At 39.1% G+C, this 18,586-nt stretch overlaps 1 protein-coding gene and 1 long non-coding RNA gene across 3 annotated transcripts; one reads left to right on the top strand and one right to left on the bottom strand.

Annotated features, from left to right (window-relative positions):
- The first annotated feature begins 1,091 nt into the window (after nt 1-1,091).
- LOC117148166 lies at nt 1,092-5,705 on the top strand. 2 transcript variants are annotated; one of them, XM_033315432.1, is made up of 9 exons: nt 1,099-1,336; nt 1,431-1,689; nt 1,804-2,022; nt 2,087-2,308; nt 2,361-2,510; nt 2,575-2,796; nt 2,849-3,139; nt 3,218-5,501; nt 5,582-5,705. In XM_033315432.1, the coding sequence occupies exons 1-8, from the start codon at nt 1,127-1,129 to the stop codon at nt 5,488-5,490; spliced, it is 3,846 nt and encodes a 1,281-aa protein (XP_033171323.1). In that variant the 5' UTR covers nt 1,099-1,126; the 3' UTR covers nt 5,491-5,501; nt 5,582-5,705. The 2 variants fall into 2 exon arrangements, with proteins under 2 accessions (XP_033171324.1, XP_033171323.1); XM_033315433.1 differs by lacking the exon at nt 3,218-5,501 and having other exon boundaries at nt 1,092-1,336.
- Nucleotides 5,706-12,795: 7,090 nt separating this feature from the next.
- Nucleotides 12,796-13,559, bottom strand: LOC117147839. The gene is made up of 3 exons (XR_004459878.1): nt 13,245-13,559; nt 13,013-13,173; nt 12,796-12,950 (listed from the first exon to the last, which is right to left on the bottom strand). It is a non-coding gene; the product is annotated as an uncharacterized LOC117147839 (long non-coding RNA).
- Between the last annotated feature and the right edge of the window lie 5,027 nt (nt 13,560-18,586).

Genomic DNA, 18,586 nt, shown 5'->3' with positions numbered 1-18,586 from the left:
AGTGAACACGAGAGCGGCGATAAATGTCTAGTTCAGCACTCGAAAAAAATGCCCCGAAAATGGTGGAAGCGGAAAACATTGATAAACTAAAAGCGTCGGCGATGAAAGGGGAACCGGAAAATGTGGCATCGGAAAACTACATAATAATCGCAAGTTTAGTTACTGTGGAAGAGAGGCATCATGTGAATTGTAATACGTTAACTACATACCTATGAATAACTTTTTTGTATCAAAACAAATGGTACACCTACTTTGCTCTTAGATACCAAGCTTGGATTGACATATGTTTATATATATGATAAACATTTCATAGATTTTCTCCTACGCACAGTAGGTATTCAACTCCATCGCTGCGATTGCAGCATGGAAATTGACATCGGCTGGCTGACCAGCGAAAACGAAAACTAGATAAAAATGCAGTGCAATTTACGGTTTGCCGTAGGGTGGGGCCACAACCCAGATGAAAGTCAACGAGGTGGTCGAGTACATAGGGGACATATAGAGGGGTTAGGAGTGAAAGGAAGGAAAACGACTGCCAATTTCATGCTATGCTCTTCCTCTTTTGTTCACATCGCTCTCATCTCTTTCAGCAATCTTCTTCTACTGTTGACTCCCGATTCCCCCTTTTCCCCATTGTTTTGATACCCTATATAGTTGTTCTGGGTATACTTTATCGTGAAAAATATAATCCGCACACATTAATTCCATTTGACTAAGTACGAAAGAAAAACACAACGGTTAAGTGTATTTTAAGCTTAAAACATATTAATTGAATGCACTCTTAGTTAAAGGGTATATTCTATTCGATTGTATGTCCTGTTTCTGTATTTCCACTTCTCTTTGCTGCGCACATTCTGATGCACTATATGCGCTCGTTGGGTGTTTGATTAAATTTACAACAATGGAAAAAAAGACGGAAACAAGAGCTCTCTTTCCATAGGGAACCGCCTTCGGGTCTCTACTGCGCCTGTCCATCGAATCAATCGATACCCAATAACCAATACCCTACGACTCGTGGCCAATAGCAAATACCGATGGCTATTTATAAATATATAACTTATTGCAAGCGTGGCACCAAAAGATTTTTTTGTTGTGAGTGTATTTTTTTTGTATTGTGCAAGGAAAAATGCCGATTGACAGAGGACGAGCTCGGCAAAGAAACCGCAATACAGGCGCGCCGGAAATTCTCCTAGAAAACCACTTACAAAAGCTTCTCAAGGAGCAGGAGCTACTTCACCAGCTGCTGATTAGCAATCGTCCCGGAAAAACCCAGTTGGAAAATCTTGGCGGCGAAAGTATCCATGAGATCGATGATGAAAATTTGCCATGTTTTCAGGTAAACGATTCGTCCAAATGCACATTCATTTGCATGATTATTTTAAAATGAGTTCCTAATATTATACATTGTTATTTTGGTGCACTTGCCCAAGGAGGCGGTGGGGGAGGAGCGAAAGGAGCTTAACAACAATCCAATTCTCGCCGAAATGGTGGACTCATCGAGTCCTTCGAAATTAGAAGATCTTCCAAAACTTCCATCACGAAGGTATGCATACCGCAGAAACCAAAGCTTGATCCCAACGCCTATTTCAGTGGGCAACTGCACACAACCCAAGCTAATGGAACAGGGCTTCGACACGCCCTTTCTATACCCCGATTTTATTTCACAAAACGAGGAAAATCGTGTAAAGTGTGAGTAATCCATAAACAAAAATACATCCGCAATGCACACGAACAATGCAAAAACATTATTTTTTAAATAAAATCCTAACAAAAGTAATAAATAACTATCGATCAATTTAATAGACCTCTTCAGTTTGGTGGATAGTCTGGTACTGCAAACAGAGCGAATATTTAAATTGAGCGAGCATTCTATGGCCAAAGAAAACATTAAAAACCCCTCCACTGGAGCTATACCCAAATCCAGGCCTAAACAGGAATTCCAAATAGATCAGATGGGCCATGCAAAATACACGATTACTGTCAAATCTCGTTTTAAAGAGCCAAAGCAACACAATCCATCTAGTAAGTCAGATAAATATAGCATCATAAAAACATTTAAATTTATCAGATCTTTTCGTCCCTGTAGAAAAACATCGTTTGGCCAAAAGTAAGATAAATTCGTATAATAAATTGCCAGACATAATCGATTTAGATTGTGAGTTCGGAATGGAGTATATAGAAAAGTTTCGAGCCAACAACATTCGAGATGAAAATAAGGCCGAGGGCGTGTCCGATACTGGTCAAGATATATACACTGATGCTACGGATTCGATTGAAATAGTGACAGAGGATGAAAAAAGTTATTTTGGTGGGTTTAGCCAAAAAAAAATGTTCCGATTTCCTAATATTTTTTTATTTAGGTATAGACGAATCCCTGATAACTGTTATTCCGAACTCCGAATACCGTGATGACACATTGTTTCTTGAAATTGAGATGGCCAAATCATTCAAAACACAGAGAAAATGTAAGAAAAAAGACACAAAAGAGCCAAAGCAACACAATCCATCTAGTAAGTCAGATAAATATAGCATCATAAAAACATTTAAATTTATCAGACCTTTTCGTCCCTGTAGAAAAACATCGTTTGGCCAAAAGTAAGATAAATTCGTATAATAAATTGCCAGACATAATCGATTTAGATTGTGAGTTCGGAATGGAGTATATAGAAAAGTTTCGAGCCAACAACATTCGAGATGAAAATAAGGCCGAGGGCGTGTCCGATACTGGTCAAGATATATACACTGATGCTACGGATTCGATTGAAATAGTGACAGACGATGAAGAATGTTATTTTGGTGGGTTTAGCAAAAAAAAAGTGTTCCGATTTCCTAATATTTTCTTATTTAGGTGTAAACGAATCCCTGATAACTGTTATTCCGAACTCCGAATACCGTGATGACACATCGTTTCTTGAAATTGAGATGGCCAAATCATTCAAAACACAAAGAAAATGTAAGAAAAAAGACACCACCGTTTATCGACCAACAACACCCATCACTAGACCCTCTACTCCCATTGATGATGATGTTCCCAGTACATCGGCACATGCAAAATTTTATCAGCAATTTAAAGATCCATTGGATCCCGAGAAGAGCGAATCAAGTGTCTTAAACATGTGGCAGTTATTAACAGCCAAAGGTAAGTCACGAAAAGATACGACCACACAACCAAACGTATTGGAGGATTGGCAATCTGATATCGTCTTGTTTATCAAAGAATTTAATAGGGAAAAACGAAGGCAGCAACAAGCACAGAAGTACAAATATGGAAAATTACAACCTTTAGATCCAAAATCCGATATGAAACCAAAGAAGAAATCTGTGTCTATAAACAGGCCAAACATGTGCTCAAAATTCTGTAGCGAATATAAAACGAAAAAAGAATGGTTTAAAGCGGTACGCAAGTTTAAAAAGGATCAGTACCTATCATTTTATGGACCACAAGATCTCTCCGAGCCCAGGAAAAAATTGACCGAAGAAGTACAGTGTAACATTCAACGCAGACTTTTCGATGTTATCAGTAACCAAACCAAGCCGGTACAACCCAAACCCATGCCAAAAATAAACATACCCCATCGGCCTGTTGAAGAAAAAAAGGTCCCAAAACAAGTTCCCGATAAGGATACCAAGTCACTAGACAGGGGTGAGTGGTTAAAGAATCTTTTAATAGACAGAGTTCGGCTGAGTCGTCAAAAGCTGAATATGGACCATTTGATACCACCAGAGAATCCTCTAAAAGCCATTTACTTACCGATTCTCCGTCAAGTTGAGCCCTTGAAAATACATCATAAGAAATCAAAGCCATTAAACAAAAAACCTACTAGCTTTGGTTCGCAAGCTTCACTTGCTACTATATTTTACGATGCCAAACACACGATGTCAAGGACCCCTAGCTCAACCGCTTTGCGCGACGATTTAGTCGACGAAACGGATAACGTTTTCAGCTGTCAAGGACCAAGCGATCTACATATTTTTAGCAGCCTATCAAAAATCGAGGAAATACAACCACTTCAAAAAAAAATCGATAAGTCAACTACAGAGGATATACCCGAAGAAATTGTAGATTTTAGGAGATTCATCGATATAGATGGCGTATCGCTACTCATCCTGCATCTAATGTCAAATATGAAACCCAAAAAGGACATACATCTTTTCGAATTCAATCCCAAGATTACTAATTATATGGATTACTTTTACTGGAAACATTTAAAGGACGATTGTCTATTCTTTCATTGGTTCGTCAGCGAGGGGTTTTTTCCCGCTCATTATCTTATTAATGTGAAAAATTCCAAGGAACTGGAAAACGTTTCAGATGAGCAGATAGATGAGGAGATTATGCAGTATATAGATGTGGCAAATGACGCTTGCAACAAGGAAATACATTTAACAAGGCAAATGGCACACCTAATGGTGACCTCTTATTTTCGAGTTTTACATCATAGAGCCACATCGGTTGAGTACCCTATCCAAGATAGATATTTGCTCAGATGTCGCTCGGCCATTTCTGTAGTTGAACTCTATCAACAGGAGAGAGGTCGAAATATATTGAAAAATCCGGTCGATTGTAAGCGACTTATGAATTGGGCCATCAAACACGAGGGTCGCGTTAAACAGCTGATCGACGAGCCTTTGTACTATGCCGAGCAACGGGCTAGCATTGATTCCTCCCTGGTTATACGTACCCCAAATTTGGAGTGCTTTAAGGATTTTTACACTCGTCACGTATTGCCCAAACCTGATGCACTTGCCATTAATTCCATGTCCAACAAAATGCGTTATCCGAGAAATAGAACATATCCACATATGTCGTTTGTGTGCCCTATTCCTGGTTGCGAAACGATTCTGTGCTCCGAGATTCTTATGGCACACTTTTTGTCCGATCATTGTCGACGATTGGAAGAACTTTGGCTTACAGATCGTATGATTCTACTGTTCTCTCCGTGTTCCTATCCCCCAAATCAGATTTACTGTATTTGTGTGATCGCCTTGTTGGCCAAAATTCCCGGACAGACGGTCCCGATACCCCGTGTTGTATTTAACGAGGAATTACCCACGAAATATCTATACTTTGCTGAACATGGAGCATGTTTCCTTATGTTCGCTCCGGTTTCAAGATTATTAGTTGAAGGAAAGGCGACGCCTAAACCTTCCGCGGAAATAGGTGTTGAGAAGCAGCAACTAGACACTTTGTATATATTTTGGCTAGCTATTGCCGATTATGAACTAGAGGTTGCGGGATGTCGACTTCTTGTGTATGGCCGGAATCGCAGTGTCAAGGCTAGATCTCTATTGACGTTTGTGAAAATGTCCACGTTTAAAGGTGTAAACGATTTGCTTGTAAATCATCCAGATAGCTATCTGGCCATCGACTATGAGGCAATGGCGACGGTGACAAACAATTTTAAGGAGCTTATTTTTATCGAGGTACGATACATTAATAAGTTGAATGAGGATCCCAATAGTTCTGGTGATGACAATTATGATGCTTAAATTACAGGAAGGTTAGATATTAAAGTTATTGTAATCTTTTCCGTACATATGAACAAGCAATTTATCGTTTTTATTTTTATTTTCATTACAGAACCTTTTTATAAGACACCTTGAAGGATATTTGCAGGCAATCTGCTTATCATTTTAATACATACTTTAATTATATTTTATACTTCTCAATATTGCTCAATAAAAACACTTGTGGTGGCGGGTATAAAAATACAATACTATATTAACTTCTTATATTACTGCGAGAGAGCGACAAACCATTAGTTTATTTATTATCATTTAATATCTTGCTATCGTCAGAAAAGCAATCAAAGCAAAAAATGGGAAATTTAAAATAAGCAATGCGTGGCAGCAAATCAAAAAACAATTACGCGGCAAATGACATTATCAAATGTCAAATGTCATGTTCGGCGAGGCTTCCACTTTTATTTTCTTCTCCCCATTTTTTGTTGTTTTTTTTTTTTTTTTGGGTATCTCGTATCTGGAACATCTCGCGTATCTGAAATACTCAGTAACTTGTACTGAAATGCAAAGCAGCCAAAAAAGAGAGCGCATCAAATTTGTTCGAGGCAATTTTTCAATTCATTGAAGTGGAATTCATAGAAAGCCGTGGACTTGGGAGACTCCGGACTTTGGATACTAAGCGCCACTTGACTTGTGACCCGAACCCCTCGCTGACCTCAGACCCTGTAAACGAAAGCTCCCTTGGGGGTGGAGTATCTGAAATCAAAATCAAGATTTTTGATTCCTTTATACACGCGCATTATACACCCCGCTACCGATACCAATTGGAGCAGGGGTCGTTTGGAGTTTACTTTGTTTGCTGGGGTTTCTTTTATTTTCTTGAAATTGGCTTTAAGATCGTTGTTTGTAAATAAATCTGTGATGCCTTTGTATTGCCTTTTTTATTGGTGGGCATTGAGCAAAACCAACCAACAGCTACTTGAGATTTAAACACAATTTGAGTTGACTTGGAATTTCGTAATGAAATTATTCACTTTTATATAGTATATAATAGCACATGACCAACAAGAACAATTAAATTAAACAATTATGAAAAGCTGTTCTCCCAGTGTAGCAGCAGACTTATTGCGTTACTTGACGACATTGTTGGGCACAAGATGAGCTCCTATAGCAACCAATGTCCCACCTGGATCTACGATTCCATATGCATTGGTCGACCGACCTATTTCGCCTGATATTGATGACCTCGCATTTATCTCGACGAGGTTGAAAAATAGCCCTGACAATGACCCTGTGCCCTGGCTTCTAATGAAAGTCAACACGCAGGACTCTGAACTAATGACCTGCAGGATGGCCAGTGGGTGGTATCGTCTTTCATCAATCGAAATGAAAACCCAGCAGAGACCATTTGGTCATTTTTGAATATGTCGATTACGAGAGACGTTTATTGATTGCGAACTCACACCAAACGACCGAAATGGCGGAAAAAGAAAAACTATTAGTAGTAAGTTGGGCTTTCTGCAAAGACAACGCACATATGTCGCAACCCAGGCGTAAATACAGGGGAAAAAATGAAAAATGATCTCAGCACAGGAGTGGCATGAAACGTGGGCGCATTGGAGGGTTAACTCTGCTGGCCATTTTTGGGTTAAGAGTGAGGGTGCATTTACTAGAGAGATGTGTGTGTGTGTAAGTTGCCTTCAAGGTAATAATAGCAAGATCTATTAACGATCAATATTTGATATAAATTATAAAAAACAGAATGTAAGGAAGTTTTCGCCCATAACGCAGTGGTGACTATTTAAATCCACAAGTTGGCAATCAATAATACCCATTACGCTCTTTATACCTTAAATATATCGATAGAGCTTAACATCTCTAATGTACATAGGTGTGTCGGCATCCGTTCAATTGCCATAATATATCTGTCACATGTCGAATGTGTGTCGACGTCAACGCAGAGTAAGAAATGTATTGGGATCATCCACCGAACTACCCATTAAACATTACCCACCACTACCTTAACCACCCACCGAATCACCCAACTTTTGCACCACACATCATCATCTGTGTGCCACCACCCACTGGGCGGTATTTGGATCTCCTTGCCGGTCGGTCAGCTGTCATTAATATTTATTATGTCACATGCATACGCCCGGGACCAAAACATAGACTTCGACTCCCGGATACGGATCCGGTTTCCAGGTTCAACTTTGTTTCGGACTCCAAACAAAATACGTGCCAGAGCATCTGGCCAATAGGTTACGGGCCAAAGATTTTTAATATTTTAATAAGCCACATGAAAATGTCGGGCGACAAGAGATAATTCCTCTAAACTAAGTTCAAACAAATACATTGACCATGAGACCATAATAAAGTTCCTTTATCAATCCCCGATATATGTATATATATTTTTTTAATTGGATAAAATTTCACAAGTAGTTCCTCCTTCTGGCACCTGATTCGCATCCTGCCCATAATAACAGAGTTTTGTCCAGAAGCACAATGGGCTCATTAGCCGTTTAATGGAATATGTAATGTGCACATACCGAGTTGATAAAGTGATGACGAGTGGTCGGTTTTTGGGTGATTTTTCAGACTGGTTGCTTCTATGGTGGTTGATAGACAACGGTTGTCTCTGCCCCCGTAAACTAACAAACTAATCCAATATTTTTATTACGAAATGCCATTAAGGGTCATTGAATATTGTGGCATAATAAATAAATGGCCTGGATACAGTGTACCGCATTTATATAAATATATATATATACATAGTACATGTGGGCCTGAGAATAATCCTAGCTATCAACGGCATCATTATTCAAAGACGGATTTAGCGGGGCGATACATATGGGAATGGATTTGCTGCGAGTGGGCGAGAGTATGAAAAAAAAAAACTTTGACACACATACATCAAAGCATCTTAAGTCCGGAGAAAGGCAGAAGTTTCATTCCTACGAGCTGACTACTCTAAAAGCGATTTTTCTGCCTGTCTTAAATGTGCCACCGAAGCCATTTTCATTAATAGGGAAATGCTGGCTGTGCGTTTGGGAGTAGACTGGATGGCAAATCCTTTAGTCTCTAGCCACTTGCCAATTGAAAATGAGGCATCTGGCAGTATGCGCAATATTTCTCGTTCTTTTTTCCTTTTCAAGGCGACTACCCATTAATAAGCCAGTTCACACCCAAACACCTGACGCCCTTGGCTCACCTTTGGTAGCACCACCCACAAGCCCACAAGTAACAACACCCACCACACACTACCCCTTTTCCTGGTTAGCCACTCAAGGACCAACACGGCCAACGTGCGCTTAATTAGTCCGTTTTGTTTAAAACGATTCTGATGACCATGGAGCTGATGATGATTCACATGCTTATATATGTTTGGTCGTTTTTCCATACTCTTTATACGGGTGTTATGCTTTCATGGAGTTTTAGAACCAATTTTATATTAAGCTGTACTGTTTTATAAGAAATATAACTTTCGTTCTTTTTATTTGAAGAACAATTTTTAAGAGTATATTTTGAGTCGTAACAACTTTTTTTGATTCCTTTAGATTTTTTTTCCATCTCACTTCCTGCAGGAGCTGCTTGTTTGCCAGCAATTCAATTTGCCGGCTTTCTATACTCATACACCCAATGTTATATTTTTTTTTTGCATTTTCCATGCCGGTCATTTCTCCCACTTTTCACTTTTCCACCGCGCCTTTCTTTTAGCCCGTGTTTGCGTATGTTAATCGAAATGTTTGGCGGCCTGAATGGGGGGCGTTGAGTATATATGCACATATATGCATATTTTTTTCGCCAACTCGTTCATCGCACATGTGTAACGCGGCTTTGTTTAACATTAAATGAAGGTTAATACCTGGCAGCACGTCCAGAATGCCGCGGAAAGGGTCAAGTGCAGCATCAAAACAGAAGGGTTGTGCGATATGTCCAACGTGTCGTGGGGTTCGCATCTGCAGTTTTGCAGGATACGATGGATAGGTGGGGATTATTCCAAGTGATCTGAGGATCGGGGGAACCTGGGGACCGGGGCTAATGTTATTGCCACCACATTTGATTGTTGTCCATTTTCCCGGCGCCTGCGGGACTTTTTGAGTCTCCGCCTCGTATCCCCCAAGCATTTTCGATTGTTTGCAAATAGGCGAGTGATTTTACGGTTAATTGATTTTAAAGCGATTTCGCTTAAATGTTATCTCTGCATTGTTGTTATTGCGGCTCCATCGCTGGATTCGTCGAGTGGATCACTTGGGATTGCAAGTGCGGTTTGGCTGAGGTTTTTGGGGTGTTTTTTTTTTATTTTTTGTCTGATTACATTTAAAGGATTCTCCTTTAATTAAAGTATAAGGTGTGGGAGAAAAATAATGAATATGGTTATTTTTCAACTTCTTTGCTGGATTACTTGCTTTGTTACAGATTCAGAGTTGTTGTAACAAGTTATCTTTAGACCGTGTCAGTTGCTTTTTATATGAGCTTCCCACTTTAATTGTTTCATATCGACAGCATCAATTATGGTGTATCTTGGGGAGATATTTACCCAACCTCCTGGAAATTAGAGAACATCCACCTAAGTGACCAACACAGTTTCTGTCCTAGATTGTACTCGTGTGTTCATTAAAACAATAAAAAGAACACACGCCCAAATACAAATACAGATGCGGATAAGGAACCGAAGGCCTAATTATGATTTCTCCAACTGACAGCGGTCAAAACAGCCTTGGGAGGTTATTATCGAGGGGTGGCATATCCGGTTCGCTTCCCCCCACAAAGAAAAACCTTTTCTTTCGTTCGCCTGTCCAAACGTCTATCTGTGCGTAACGCAACGTAATTACACAACATTCTTAGTTTGGGCATTTCGCCACTGGCTATTTGCCCATTGGTTTTACGAGCGTGCTGCACTTTTGCGGCCATCATCAAGGATCAGGAGCCAGGACATTCTGGGCATCAGGACATCAGAGCATCATCAGCAACCCCGAAACGAATAACTATCCCACCATAACCGAACCGAACGGCCGACTAACCGAAGCTGTAACTGTAACTGTTTACTGAAGGCTGTGCCACCTGTCCGCCCACCAATTGTGTGGTTGTACACTGAAAGAAATTACGAAATAAAATCGATTTATTTTTTAGTGTTCTGTAATCATTTCTGTGGATAACTCGGTAACATTTTTGGCAAAAATAATTAAGTTAGTGCCACAATAGATTTTCAAATCAAATATGCCAACTGAATCACTGCCTTTTTCGTGTGCATTCTCGGTCGCAAGAATGTTATAAGCAGCTTGCGTGCAAAAACATTTATGAAATTCCCAACCCCGTGGAGGACATCCTAGTCAAGCCACTCTCTGTCTTTATGTGACGACGCAGAATGATACGAAAACGTTTCGTCATAAACTTCAATAATCGTAAATATAGATTTCTCCATTTCCCCCGCTATCCACGTAGGTTGAAATTAATAGTTTTAGGCTTTCGTCCCAGCATCATGGCATCGCATTTCATTTTCCCGTTGCCTGGTCAGTTATATGGCCACCCCCTTGGCCGGCCGGCCACCCAATTCCGTCGACTCCGCGCCCCCCTGAAATAACCACTCTATTGGCCGCTTGTGTGTAATGCACATTTATGTCGACGGACAGTAGCTAACAGCTTTATCGTTTCGTCAATGTCATAAATTCTGATCTAGTAGCCGAAATTGAACTTAATGCGACATAGACACAGCAGACACAAGGAAATACTTAGAGATGTGGAGTAAGTTGCATAACAAGATGCTATTTCTGAAGTACAGTTGTGCTTGAATGGCAAAAGGTGGCGATTTTCATAAGTATACATTTTATAGTCCTCAATATATATGATATATAATTATCAATAAATTAATATTCCCTAAGTAACTTTATAAATGGAAGATCTCCAGCAAGCGATAACAAGTTCTACTTGCTGTCCTTGCCAATAATTACCGATTTTCCTGTCCTTTCAAATGATATACGTTGTTATGACCCTGCAAAACTTCCCCATATTCGATTGGTAAGCCCCAATGGGGCTTCAACTGGTTTCGGATTCGGATCCTGGTTTGGGCTTATTATTTATGTGGCAATTAGCGGTGCATGCTTTTAGGAACTGGCCAAAGGCGAACGATTTTAATGACCATTTGAAGCGCATTTCGTTGTTGGCACTTTATTTTTATTTATTTTACGTACGAATGCGAATCGGGCCGGGTTTGAGTTTCGGGCTTGGATTTCGGTTTGGGCTAGGAAATTTCTTATCAAGATGTTCGGTCGCCAGTTCTAATTGATAGGGCGGGCACGCCCACCACCACCCAAGCCGTTCGATATATAGTCGCGTGTTCATAATTTGAGCAAAAGTGGAGCGGGAATTTCTAGGGTTAGAACACCAAAATGCCACGGTAAAATCCACAAACACATTGTGTGCTAAATTACTAAATCAAAGGGTGGTTCGACCTGGGATTTTGAACGGTCGTGGGTCAGTTTTACCAGGGATTTGCACAATTTCTTGGTACTTGCTGTCGCGTTGGCGTGTCGATCGCTCATAATTCGCTTTTGGCTAAAACGACATGCAAGCAAACAAAATCGAAAATTCAGCACGAACATTATCGATAAAATTGCCATTAAAGCACCGCCCGACGGGCCTTATCGATAGTTTGCATCGCTCTCTGTTGGAACGGAAGTCGATTTGGATGATGAATGAAGCCCGATGAAAAGGGGCAGATAGCCTCGGGCCAACTTTTCCCCCAATCCAATCTGGCCAATCGACTCGACAAGGGTTAACCAAACGCAGAGGGGCGGGCTTTTCGGAGTTGGACTTCGGGGGAAAGCGAAACAAATACAAGCACTTAAAAACAAAGAATATGCTTTGACTGTACTAAAAATTGGATTGAATGTACGGCAATTTTCATTTACGAACGAAACTATGTATAAAAACATATTTATCAATTATTTTTCAACTTTGCATATATTGACTTCCAATAACCATACGATTTTTTTCCGATTTTACAATTGATAATTGTTAAATGTCCGCAGTTGTTGTTGATAATAAAAACATAGAAGGCGTGGAATGTTCAATTATTTGCTACAAGTCTACAAATAAAAATGCCCTGAATGACCGTACGATTTTTCTCGATTCTTATGTTGATTGCCAATTTTATTGCCCGCCATCTAATTGCAAACTATTGGGGGAAACACACTGCGTCTAATAATGCCAATAAAGTAGGGTTATGGAGCGCCATTTCTGGGGGTTCGGGGTATTAGAAATTATGACAGCGCAGGGCAATTTGCGCCTTCCCCGTAAATCCTGAAATTTATATAAAGACACAAAGACGAATGGAGGTGTGCTTCTTCGCAAAGTGTATTTTTGTTTCTTTACAAATAGGATACGAAAAGAAAAGACGTTGTCCAATGGAATAGAATGGCCTGGTAGGTGGTCGAGGTTGTTGAGCTCCGATTTACATGCCGATTATGACAGGTGTCATGCTTCTCCTGAAATAATATAGCAAAAGTCTTATGAGATGAGCAACGCGAGCTATTTATTGACAACTTACCATATTACTTGATCAATGGAGAGCTTATATCATTGCTCTGCCAAAGTACTTTGCTTTTCCATGAATTTTGATCTTAGTCTCCAAAAATGTTAACTGCGAATTTATGTTTCATGTCTTCTTATGTGATGAGTCATCAAACCATCAATTCTTAGTTACGTTAGCTGTTTGCAAGATAAAATACACATGTGGTTAAATATATACACACAATAACACAGCTAAGATAGGTACTTACTTACTCCAGCTCTTACATGTGTGAAAAGTGTCAAAAGTGTGTGTTAAAAGTGTGTATTAAAAGTGTAGATTCTATATAGTCAGGCGTCTTAAGGTTACGTTTTTTGCTAGTTGTAGCAGCATAAAGCGATTTCGTCTTCTTCACGTGTTCTTAATATTAAATGTGTGAAATTTGTTTCTTATATTCTTTCTCTCAATACTTTTTGCTTAAACCTTATTTAAAACTAAGTACAAATACTGTATTTAAAAAAGCCAAAAAATGATCCGAAATATTTGAATATTTGTCTTGTTGAATTTTGTTGTTATCCCTACGAGATCTTGTTGTTCACTGAATTTTGTATTGTGCGACGAGCTAAGGTGGAAATTTAAAAGTGACAGTAAAAAGCATGGATAGTTTGATCAGGTATTTTAATGTATGAATGCCTACTTGATTTCATATATATATATATATACGCATATATATATATATATGCATGTCCCTTAAACCAACCATGAGGCATTATACGTATAATATAAAAATAAGTAATGCCAGCTTAAGATATAAAAAAATCCTTTTGAATGTGAATCATTCAAAATTGTATAAAAAAAAATATTATTGTCATGTCTTTCAGACATGATTTACGTTTTTAAAGTGGCATGCCTCTAAATTTTTTTAATAAAATTACATTGGTTACATTTTTTTTCTGACGACCTGACTGTTTTTGGACCTGTTATGATCTGCTGATTATGGGTTGTAGTGAAAAATTGGCTTCGGTTTAGGGTGATCTGAAATAAATGTAATATTATCTATAATCTATATACGGAATGATTTATTCAATTATTAAGCTTGCTTTAATCTTTCACTTTTCAACTTGCCCTCTTTTCACTCTCCATTCGCACACACACAGTACCATCCATTGCAAATAATACAATTAAATAAATTTACGTGCGTCACGCAATCTGCATACATAACTTGGTCATAGAAGGAACCACTTCGCTCACTAGTAGCCACCCAAAAACCACCCCCACTCAAGGACGTGTGGGGGGTGGGGGGGGTCAGCGCCTGAAAGTATTCAAGAATTCATAAAACTCCAAGCCAGCGACTGTAAAGAAATCAAATGAGTTCGACTGGAATGGAATTGGAGTGGGCGGGGGGTTATGCAAAAGCTCGAGAACTCGGTTCAATCATGCAAAGTGGCGACCAACTAAAAAAACCGGAACAGCGAAAGGAAATAGAGGAAAATCGCGGGGCGACATTTTTTGGAAGGGGTTTGGATATAGCGAGAGCATGACGAAAATATTGCCAGCAAATGAAGTCATTTGCATGCATGACAATTGTTATTGCATATTTTTTGGCGCACGCGCTAATATCGAAATTGACAAAATGCCCCAAAATCCAAAAACCCTCCTCATCAATTGAACTACCCTTTTATGCTGGCTAAACTGCTGCCCTTGTCTACAAAGAAATTTATGAAACATAAAAAACTATAAACGTCTATAAAAAACAAAAAAAAAAAAAAAAAAAATGAACTGACAGCAAAGCAATAAAAATGAATTGGCGACAACTCCGGATGTATGAGAATATGCTATCTTTATTAAGACGGAAATCGTCGAGGAGAGCGAGAGATTTAACAGCATTTTGCGGCTTGTCTGGGTGTTTTTTGTTCGTATTCTATTTTTTTAGGGGTGCAGTTGAAGGGCCATTGAATCGGAAAGGGTTAAATATACAGCAATCTGCTTTAAATTGATCTCATATTCGAGATGAAGTCATCTCTACGCTGCTGGGTGGGAATTATGTTTTGGCGACTTGGATGTGTATATAGAGGGAATTGACAACTGTAGAAACTACGAAAGGCTGGTAATCAATTTTACCAAAATAAAATACAATAATAGTACATAAATGTATCAGATTTTCGATCTTCGTTCAATTTGCCCCTTCAATTGAAAAGTGAAATGAAAAGGTACAAAGCGAGCTTCTATTAGGGGTACAACGCATATTAAAACAACACGCCCAAAAGGTGCAGTCGATGTCAGTTGGCTTTTGGCTTTGACATTTGATGAATTACACGCATAGCAGCAGCAGCAACAGCAACAGCACAACTACACATCTAATTAGACCGGGGACACCATTTTATTGCACACTCACTTAGAGTTCGAAGGTCGCGGCGGAGGGAGGTGGTGTGTGTGCCTTTCGAGGTGTGTCCCGGCGATTTTTCACACCACTTGCGGTGCGGTGGCTGTTGTTGCCGCTTCTAATTAATTAATTAGCTTGATGACAAAACAAACGCGCTGCTGATGAGCTCGAAAAAAAGGAAAGAATATACGTAATGGAATTGGAAAATGTAAATTTAAGTGCTGTCGACACTGGCAGGGTCAAAGAAGTGTACAAAATTGTCATTTTATTGATATTTTCAAATTTCTTAAATATGCAAAACGTAAAAATCAATAACTCCCCCCTCTCCAAATCGGTAAAGCAGGAAAACCCTCAAGGCCGTTTATCATTTGCGGCTCATAACTTTGTGCAATATGCAGAAGGCGACAAAGTCTACCACCCTTCGGAAAATATCAGGCCCTATCCCCGCCACGCCCCCCCCGTGGCGAAGGCGGCATGTGAAAATGCAAAGCTGTCAATGAGTTATGTTTGGCGATATCATAAAATTTGACAGGCCTTCTTTTTACCCCACAAATTCGCCCACCCATTGGCATCCTCCTCGAATCGCTCGGAGTATGCAAATATTTCCCGGCGGAAACGGATACTCACATTTAAGAAAGCCGATGGAAAGGATTGCGACCCTCTATCACATTCTCCAAGTGTCTACAACCGAGCTTATTGTTTACACTTTAAGGAATATGCAAACCTGTTTTAATATTAATTCTAAAGAAACTTTCAGTTTTATAAAAGATTATTGGTTGAACCCATATGCAAAATCAATGACGTCATGTGGCGCATTTGTCTGACGAAATTTTTCACAAGTGAAAGATAAGGGATTCAAGTCAATTTGCAATACACAACTATGTGCGTTTAGTCATTTAAAGAATTTCAACAAGTTCCTCAATCATTTTCCCTTGAAAACTCATTTGATTTTCCCTCTTACTGAATAAAATGAATAAAATCTAATGCAAAATGTAGTGTGCGTCAGTGTGCATATCTCCGTCAATTGTTTGTGTGTTTTGCATATGCAATTTTCAACAATTTTCGCACTTATTTTTGAGTATTATCGAAAAAGTTTTCCCATCATCGAAGCGTAAGAGGCAATTGGCCAAAACAGGCACGTCCTGGCCACACCACACACGTTTTACGTGTCCGATTGTAAATGGGAATATTCATTATGAAACTCCCTGTGTATGTATGTTTGTACATCTGTGCAAAAGTTTATTGGCAATTTTTGGCTATTTTGTGAAGTGTTTTGCAAGCGCTGAAACGTACGTGTGCGTATAAATAGTTATTTTATGTTGATATGTGGTATTGGTCTTAAAAATTAAGCCAGCATTAAATTTCCAGACCCAAAACGTTTTAGGAACGAATTTCTATGCATTTCAGAAGTTATTTAAACGGATCTAATAACATTGTTTTATGCATACGGAACCAATGATGCGGAAAATCTCTTAATCTATTTTAAGACTAATTTCACCGCATGACTCAACTGATTCAGTCAAAAAATTGTTTTAATTTTCATTATGTTTTCAGAATAAGTTATTTGGAATTATTCCATCGATACTTAAGTTGAGGTATTCAAATTGGCTTCACAAATTTCTGGATTTAAATAATCAGTTCCCATAAATTTCCAACCCTCCACCCACCTGCCATCCGCCCAATCACTCAGCCAACTGTTCATTTTACAGCTTCCCCCTTTTTTTATATATCTGGCTGTCCGGAGTCGGTTTAACGCTTAAATTAGCCCAAAAAACACCAAGGATCAGAAGATATCCCAATCCACCACCGAACTACCTATGAAAATATTTTAAATATTTTCCCCTGCGTTCTTGACAGCCGCAAACCGAGTATAAAAATGGTAGAGAAATTATCAGAAAAAAATATTCATTTCGCTTTTCCTTTTTTTATGCTTTTTTTCTGATCATTTTTTTCGCTGCTGCTGCTTCGTTTGTTAATTTATAAAAAACGCTTGAGGCTTCTTGATGGGCCAAGGGTAGGGGGCTTTTTTGGGAGTAGGGCGCAAGGTGAGGCCAAGTGTCGTCGGGTGGGTGGAGAAAAGTGGGTGGTGTGGGGCGAAGGTGCGAGACACAATTTTCGGTGGTGGAACGAGAAAAACTTCAAACGAGATAAATACAATTTCCATTAGGCCTCGCGGAAAATCCCCTGGAAGCACATTTATGCTTTTTCTTATCCATATAAATGCACAGCAAAAATGTCATCTTATCGATATACATATGTATGTATGCAACACATCCTGTTTGGTATTCTATTATTATTTATTATACATAAAATAATAGATATAGTAAAACGGAAAAGTAAAGCAACAGTTGGCAATTCAATATGAAAATATTGAGTAGTAATAAGTGCTTGATGATAATAATATATTAAAAATTGGTTTGATGTGCAACGTTATATGTCCAAGAACATTGACAATTTTTGTCGAAATTGGATTTTGTCGCAGTGTATGTATGCAAAACTTTAACATTGTCAGATATTTCACAGCTCACTCCACTTGAGGTTTTTTCCTATTGATTTTAGGGCTTTTTCACAGTTTTTTCCTTGAATTTTCCCCCAAATTTTTATTTCCAGCAAACCTCGTAGCCACAACCCCAAGTCATGGACCTTCTTCGGTCTGTTTTACGTTAATTTTTTAATTGTAAATATTGCCTAGGGTCGAATTTTTCATCTGGGCCCGCAGTTGTCCCTGTTTTTTTTACCGCCCTCCTACCCAAAAGCCCAAAAAAACCTCTCTTCAATCTGCCTCAAGGTTCATAATTTTTCACCCCCTCGACCCACGATGTTTACATAATTTGTACGATACAACGCGCACATGAAACTTACTTTTTGGGCTACTTTCTACCGAATTTTTTAATAGATTTCTGCGGTGGGAAATGTGCGCAGTTGTTGTTGATAATAAAAACATAGAAGGCGTGGAATGTTCAATTATTTGCTACAAGTCTACAAATAAAAATGCCCTGAATGACCGTACGATTTTTCTCGATTACTCCTATGTTGATTGCCAATTTTATTGCCCGCCATCTAATTGCAAACTATTGGGAGAAACACACTGCGTCTAATAATGCCAATAAAGTAGGGTTATGGAGCGCCATACATTTCTGGGGGTTCGGGGTATTAGAAATTATGACAGCGCAGGGCAATTTGCGCCTTCCCCGTAAATCCTGGAATTTATATAAAGACACAAAGACGAA

The sequence above is a fragment of the Drosophila mauritiana genome, chromosome X (genome assembly GCF_004382145.1).
Source record: "Drosophila mauritiana strain mau12 chromosome X, ASM438214v1, whole genome shotgun sequence".
Taxonomy (NCBI): domain Eukaryota; kingdom Metazoa; phylum Arthropoda; class Insecta; order Diptera; family Drosophilidae; genus Drosophila; species Drosophila mauritiana.
The sequence above is the reverse complement of the archived record's forward strand: the minus strand, read 5'-3'. Positions and strand labels throughout refer to the sequence as shown.

Coding starts and splice junctions, on each gene's coding strand:
- LOC117148166 (XM_033315432.1), top strand. CDS start 1,127: ATGCCGATTGACAGAGGACGAGCTCGGCAAAGAAACCGCAATACAGGC. Junction 2,309..2,360: donor GGATGAAAAAAGTTATTTTG/GTGGGTTTAGCC, acceptor TTTTTTATTTAG/GTATAGACGAATCCCTGATA. Junction 2,511..2,574: donor AAAGCAACACAATCCATCTA/GTAAGTCAGATA, acceptor TCGTCCCTGTAG/AAAAACATCGTTTGGCCAAA.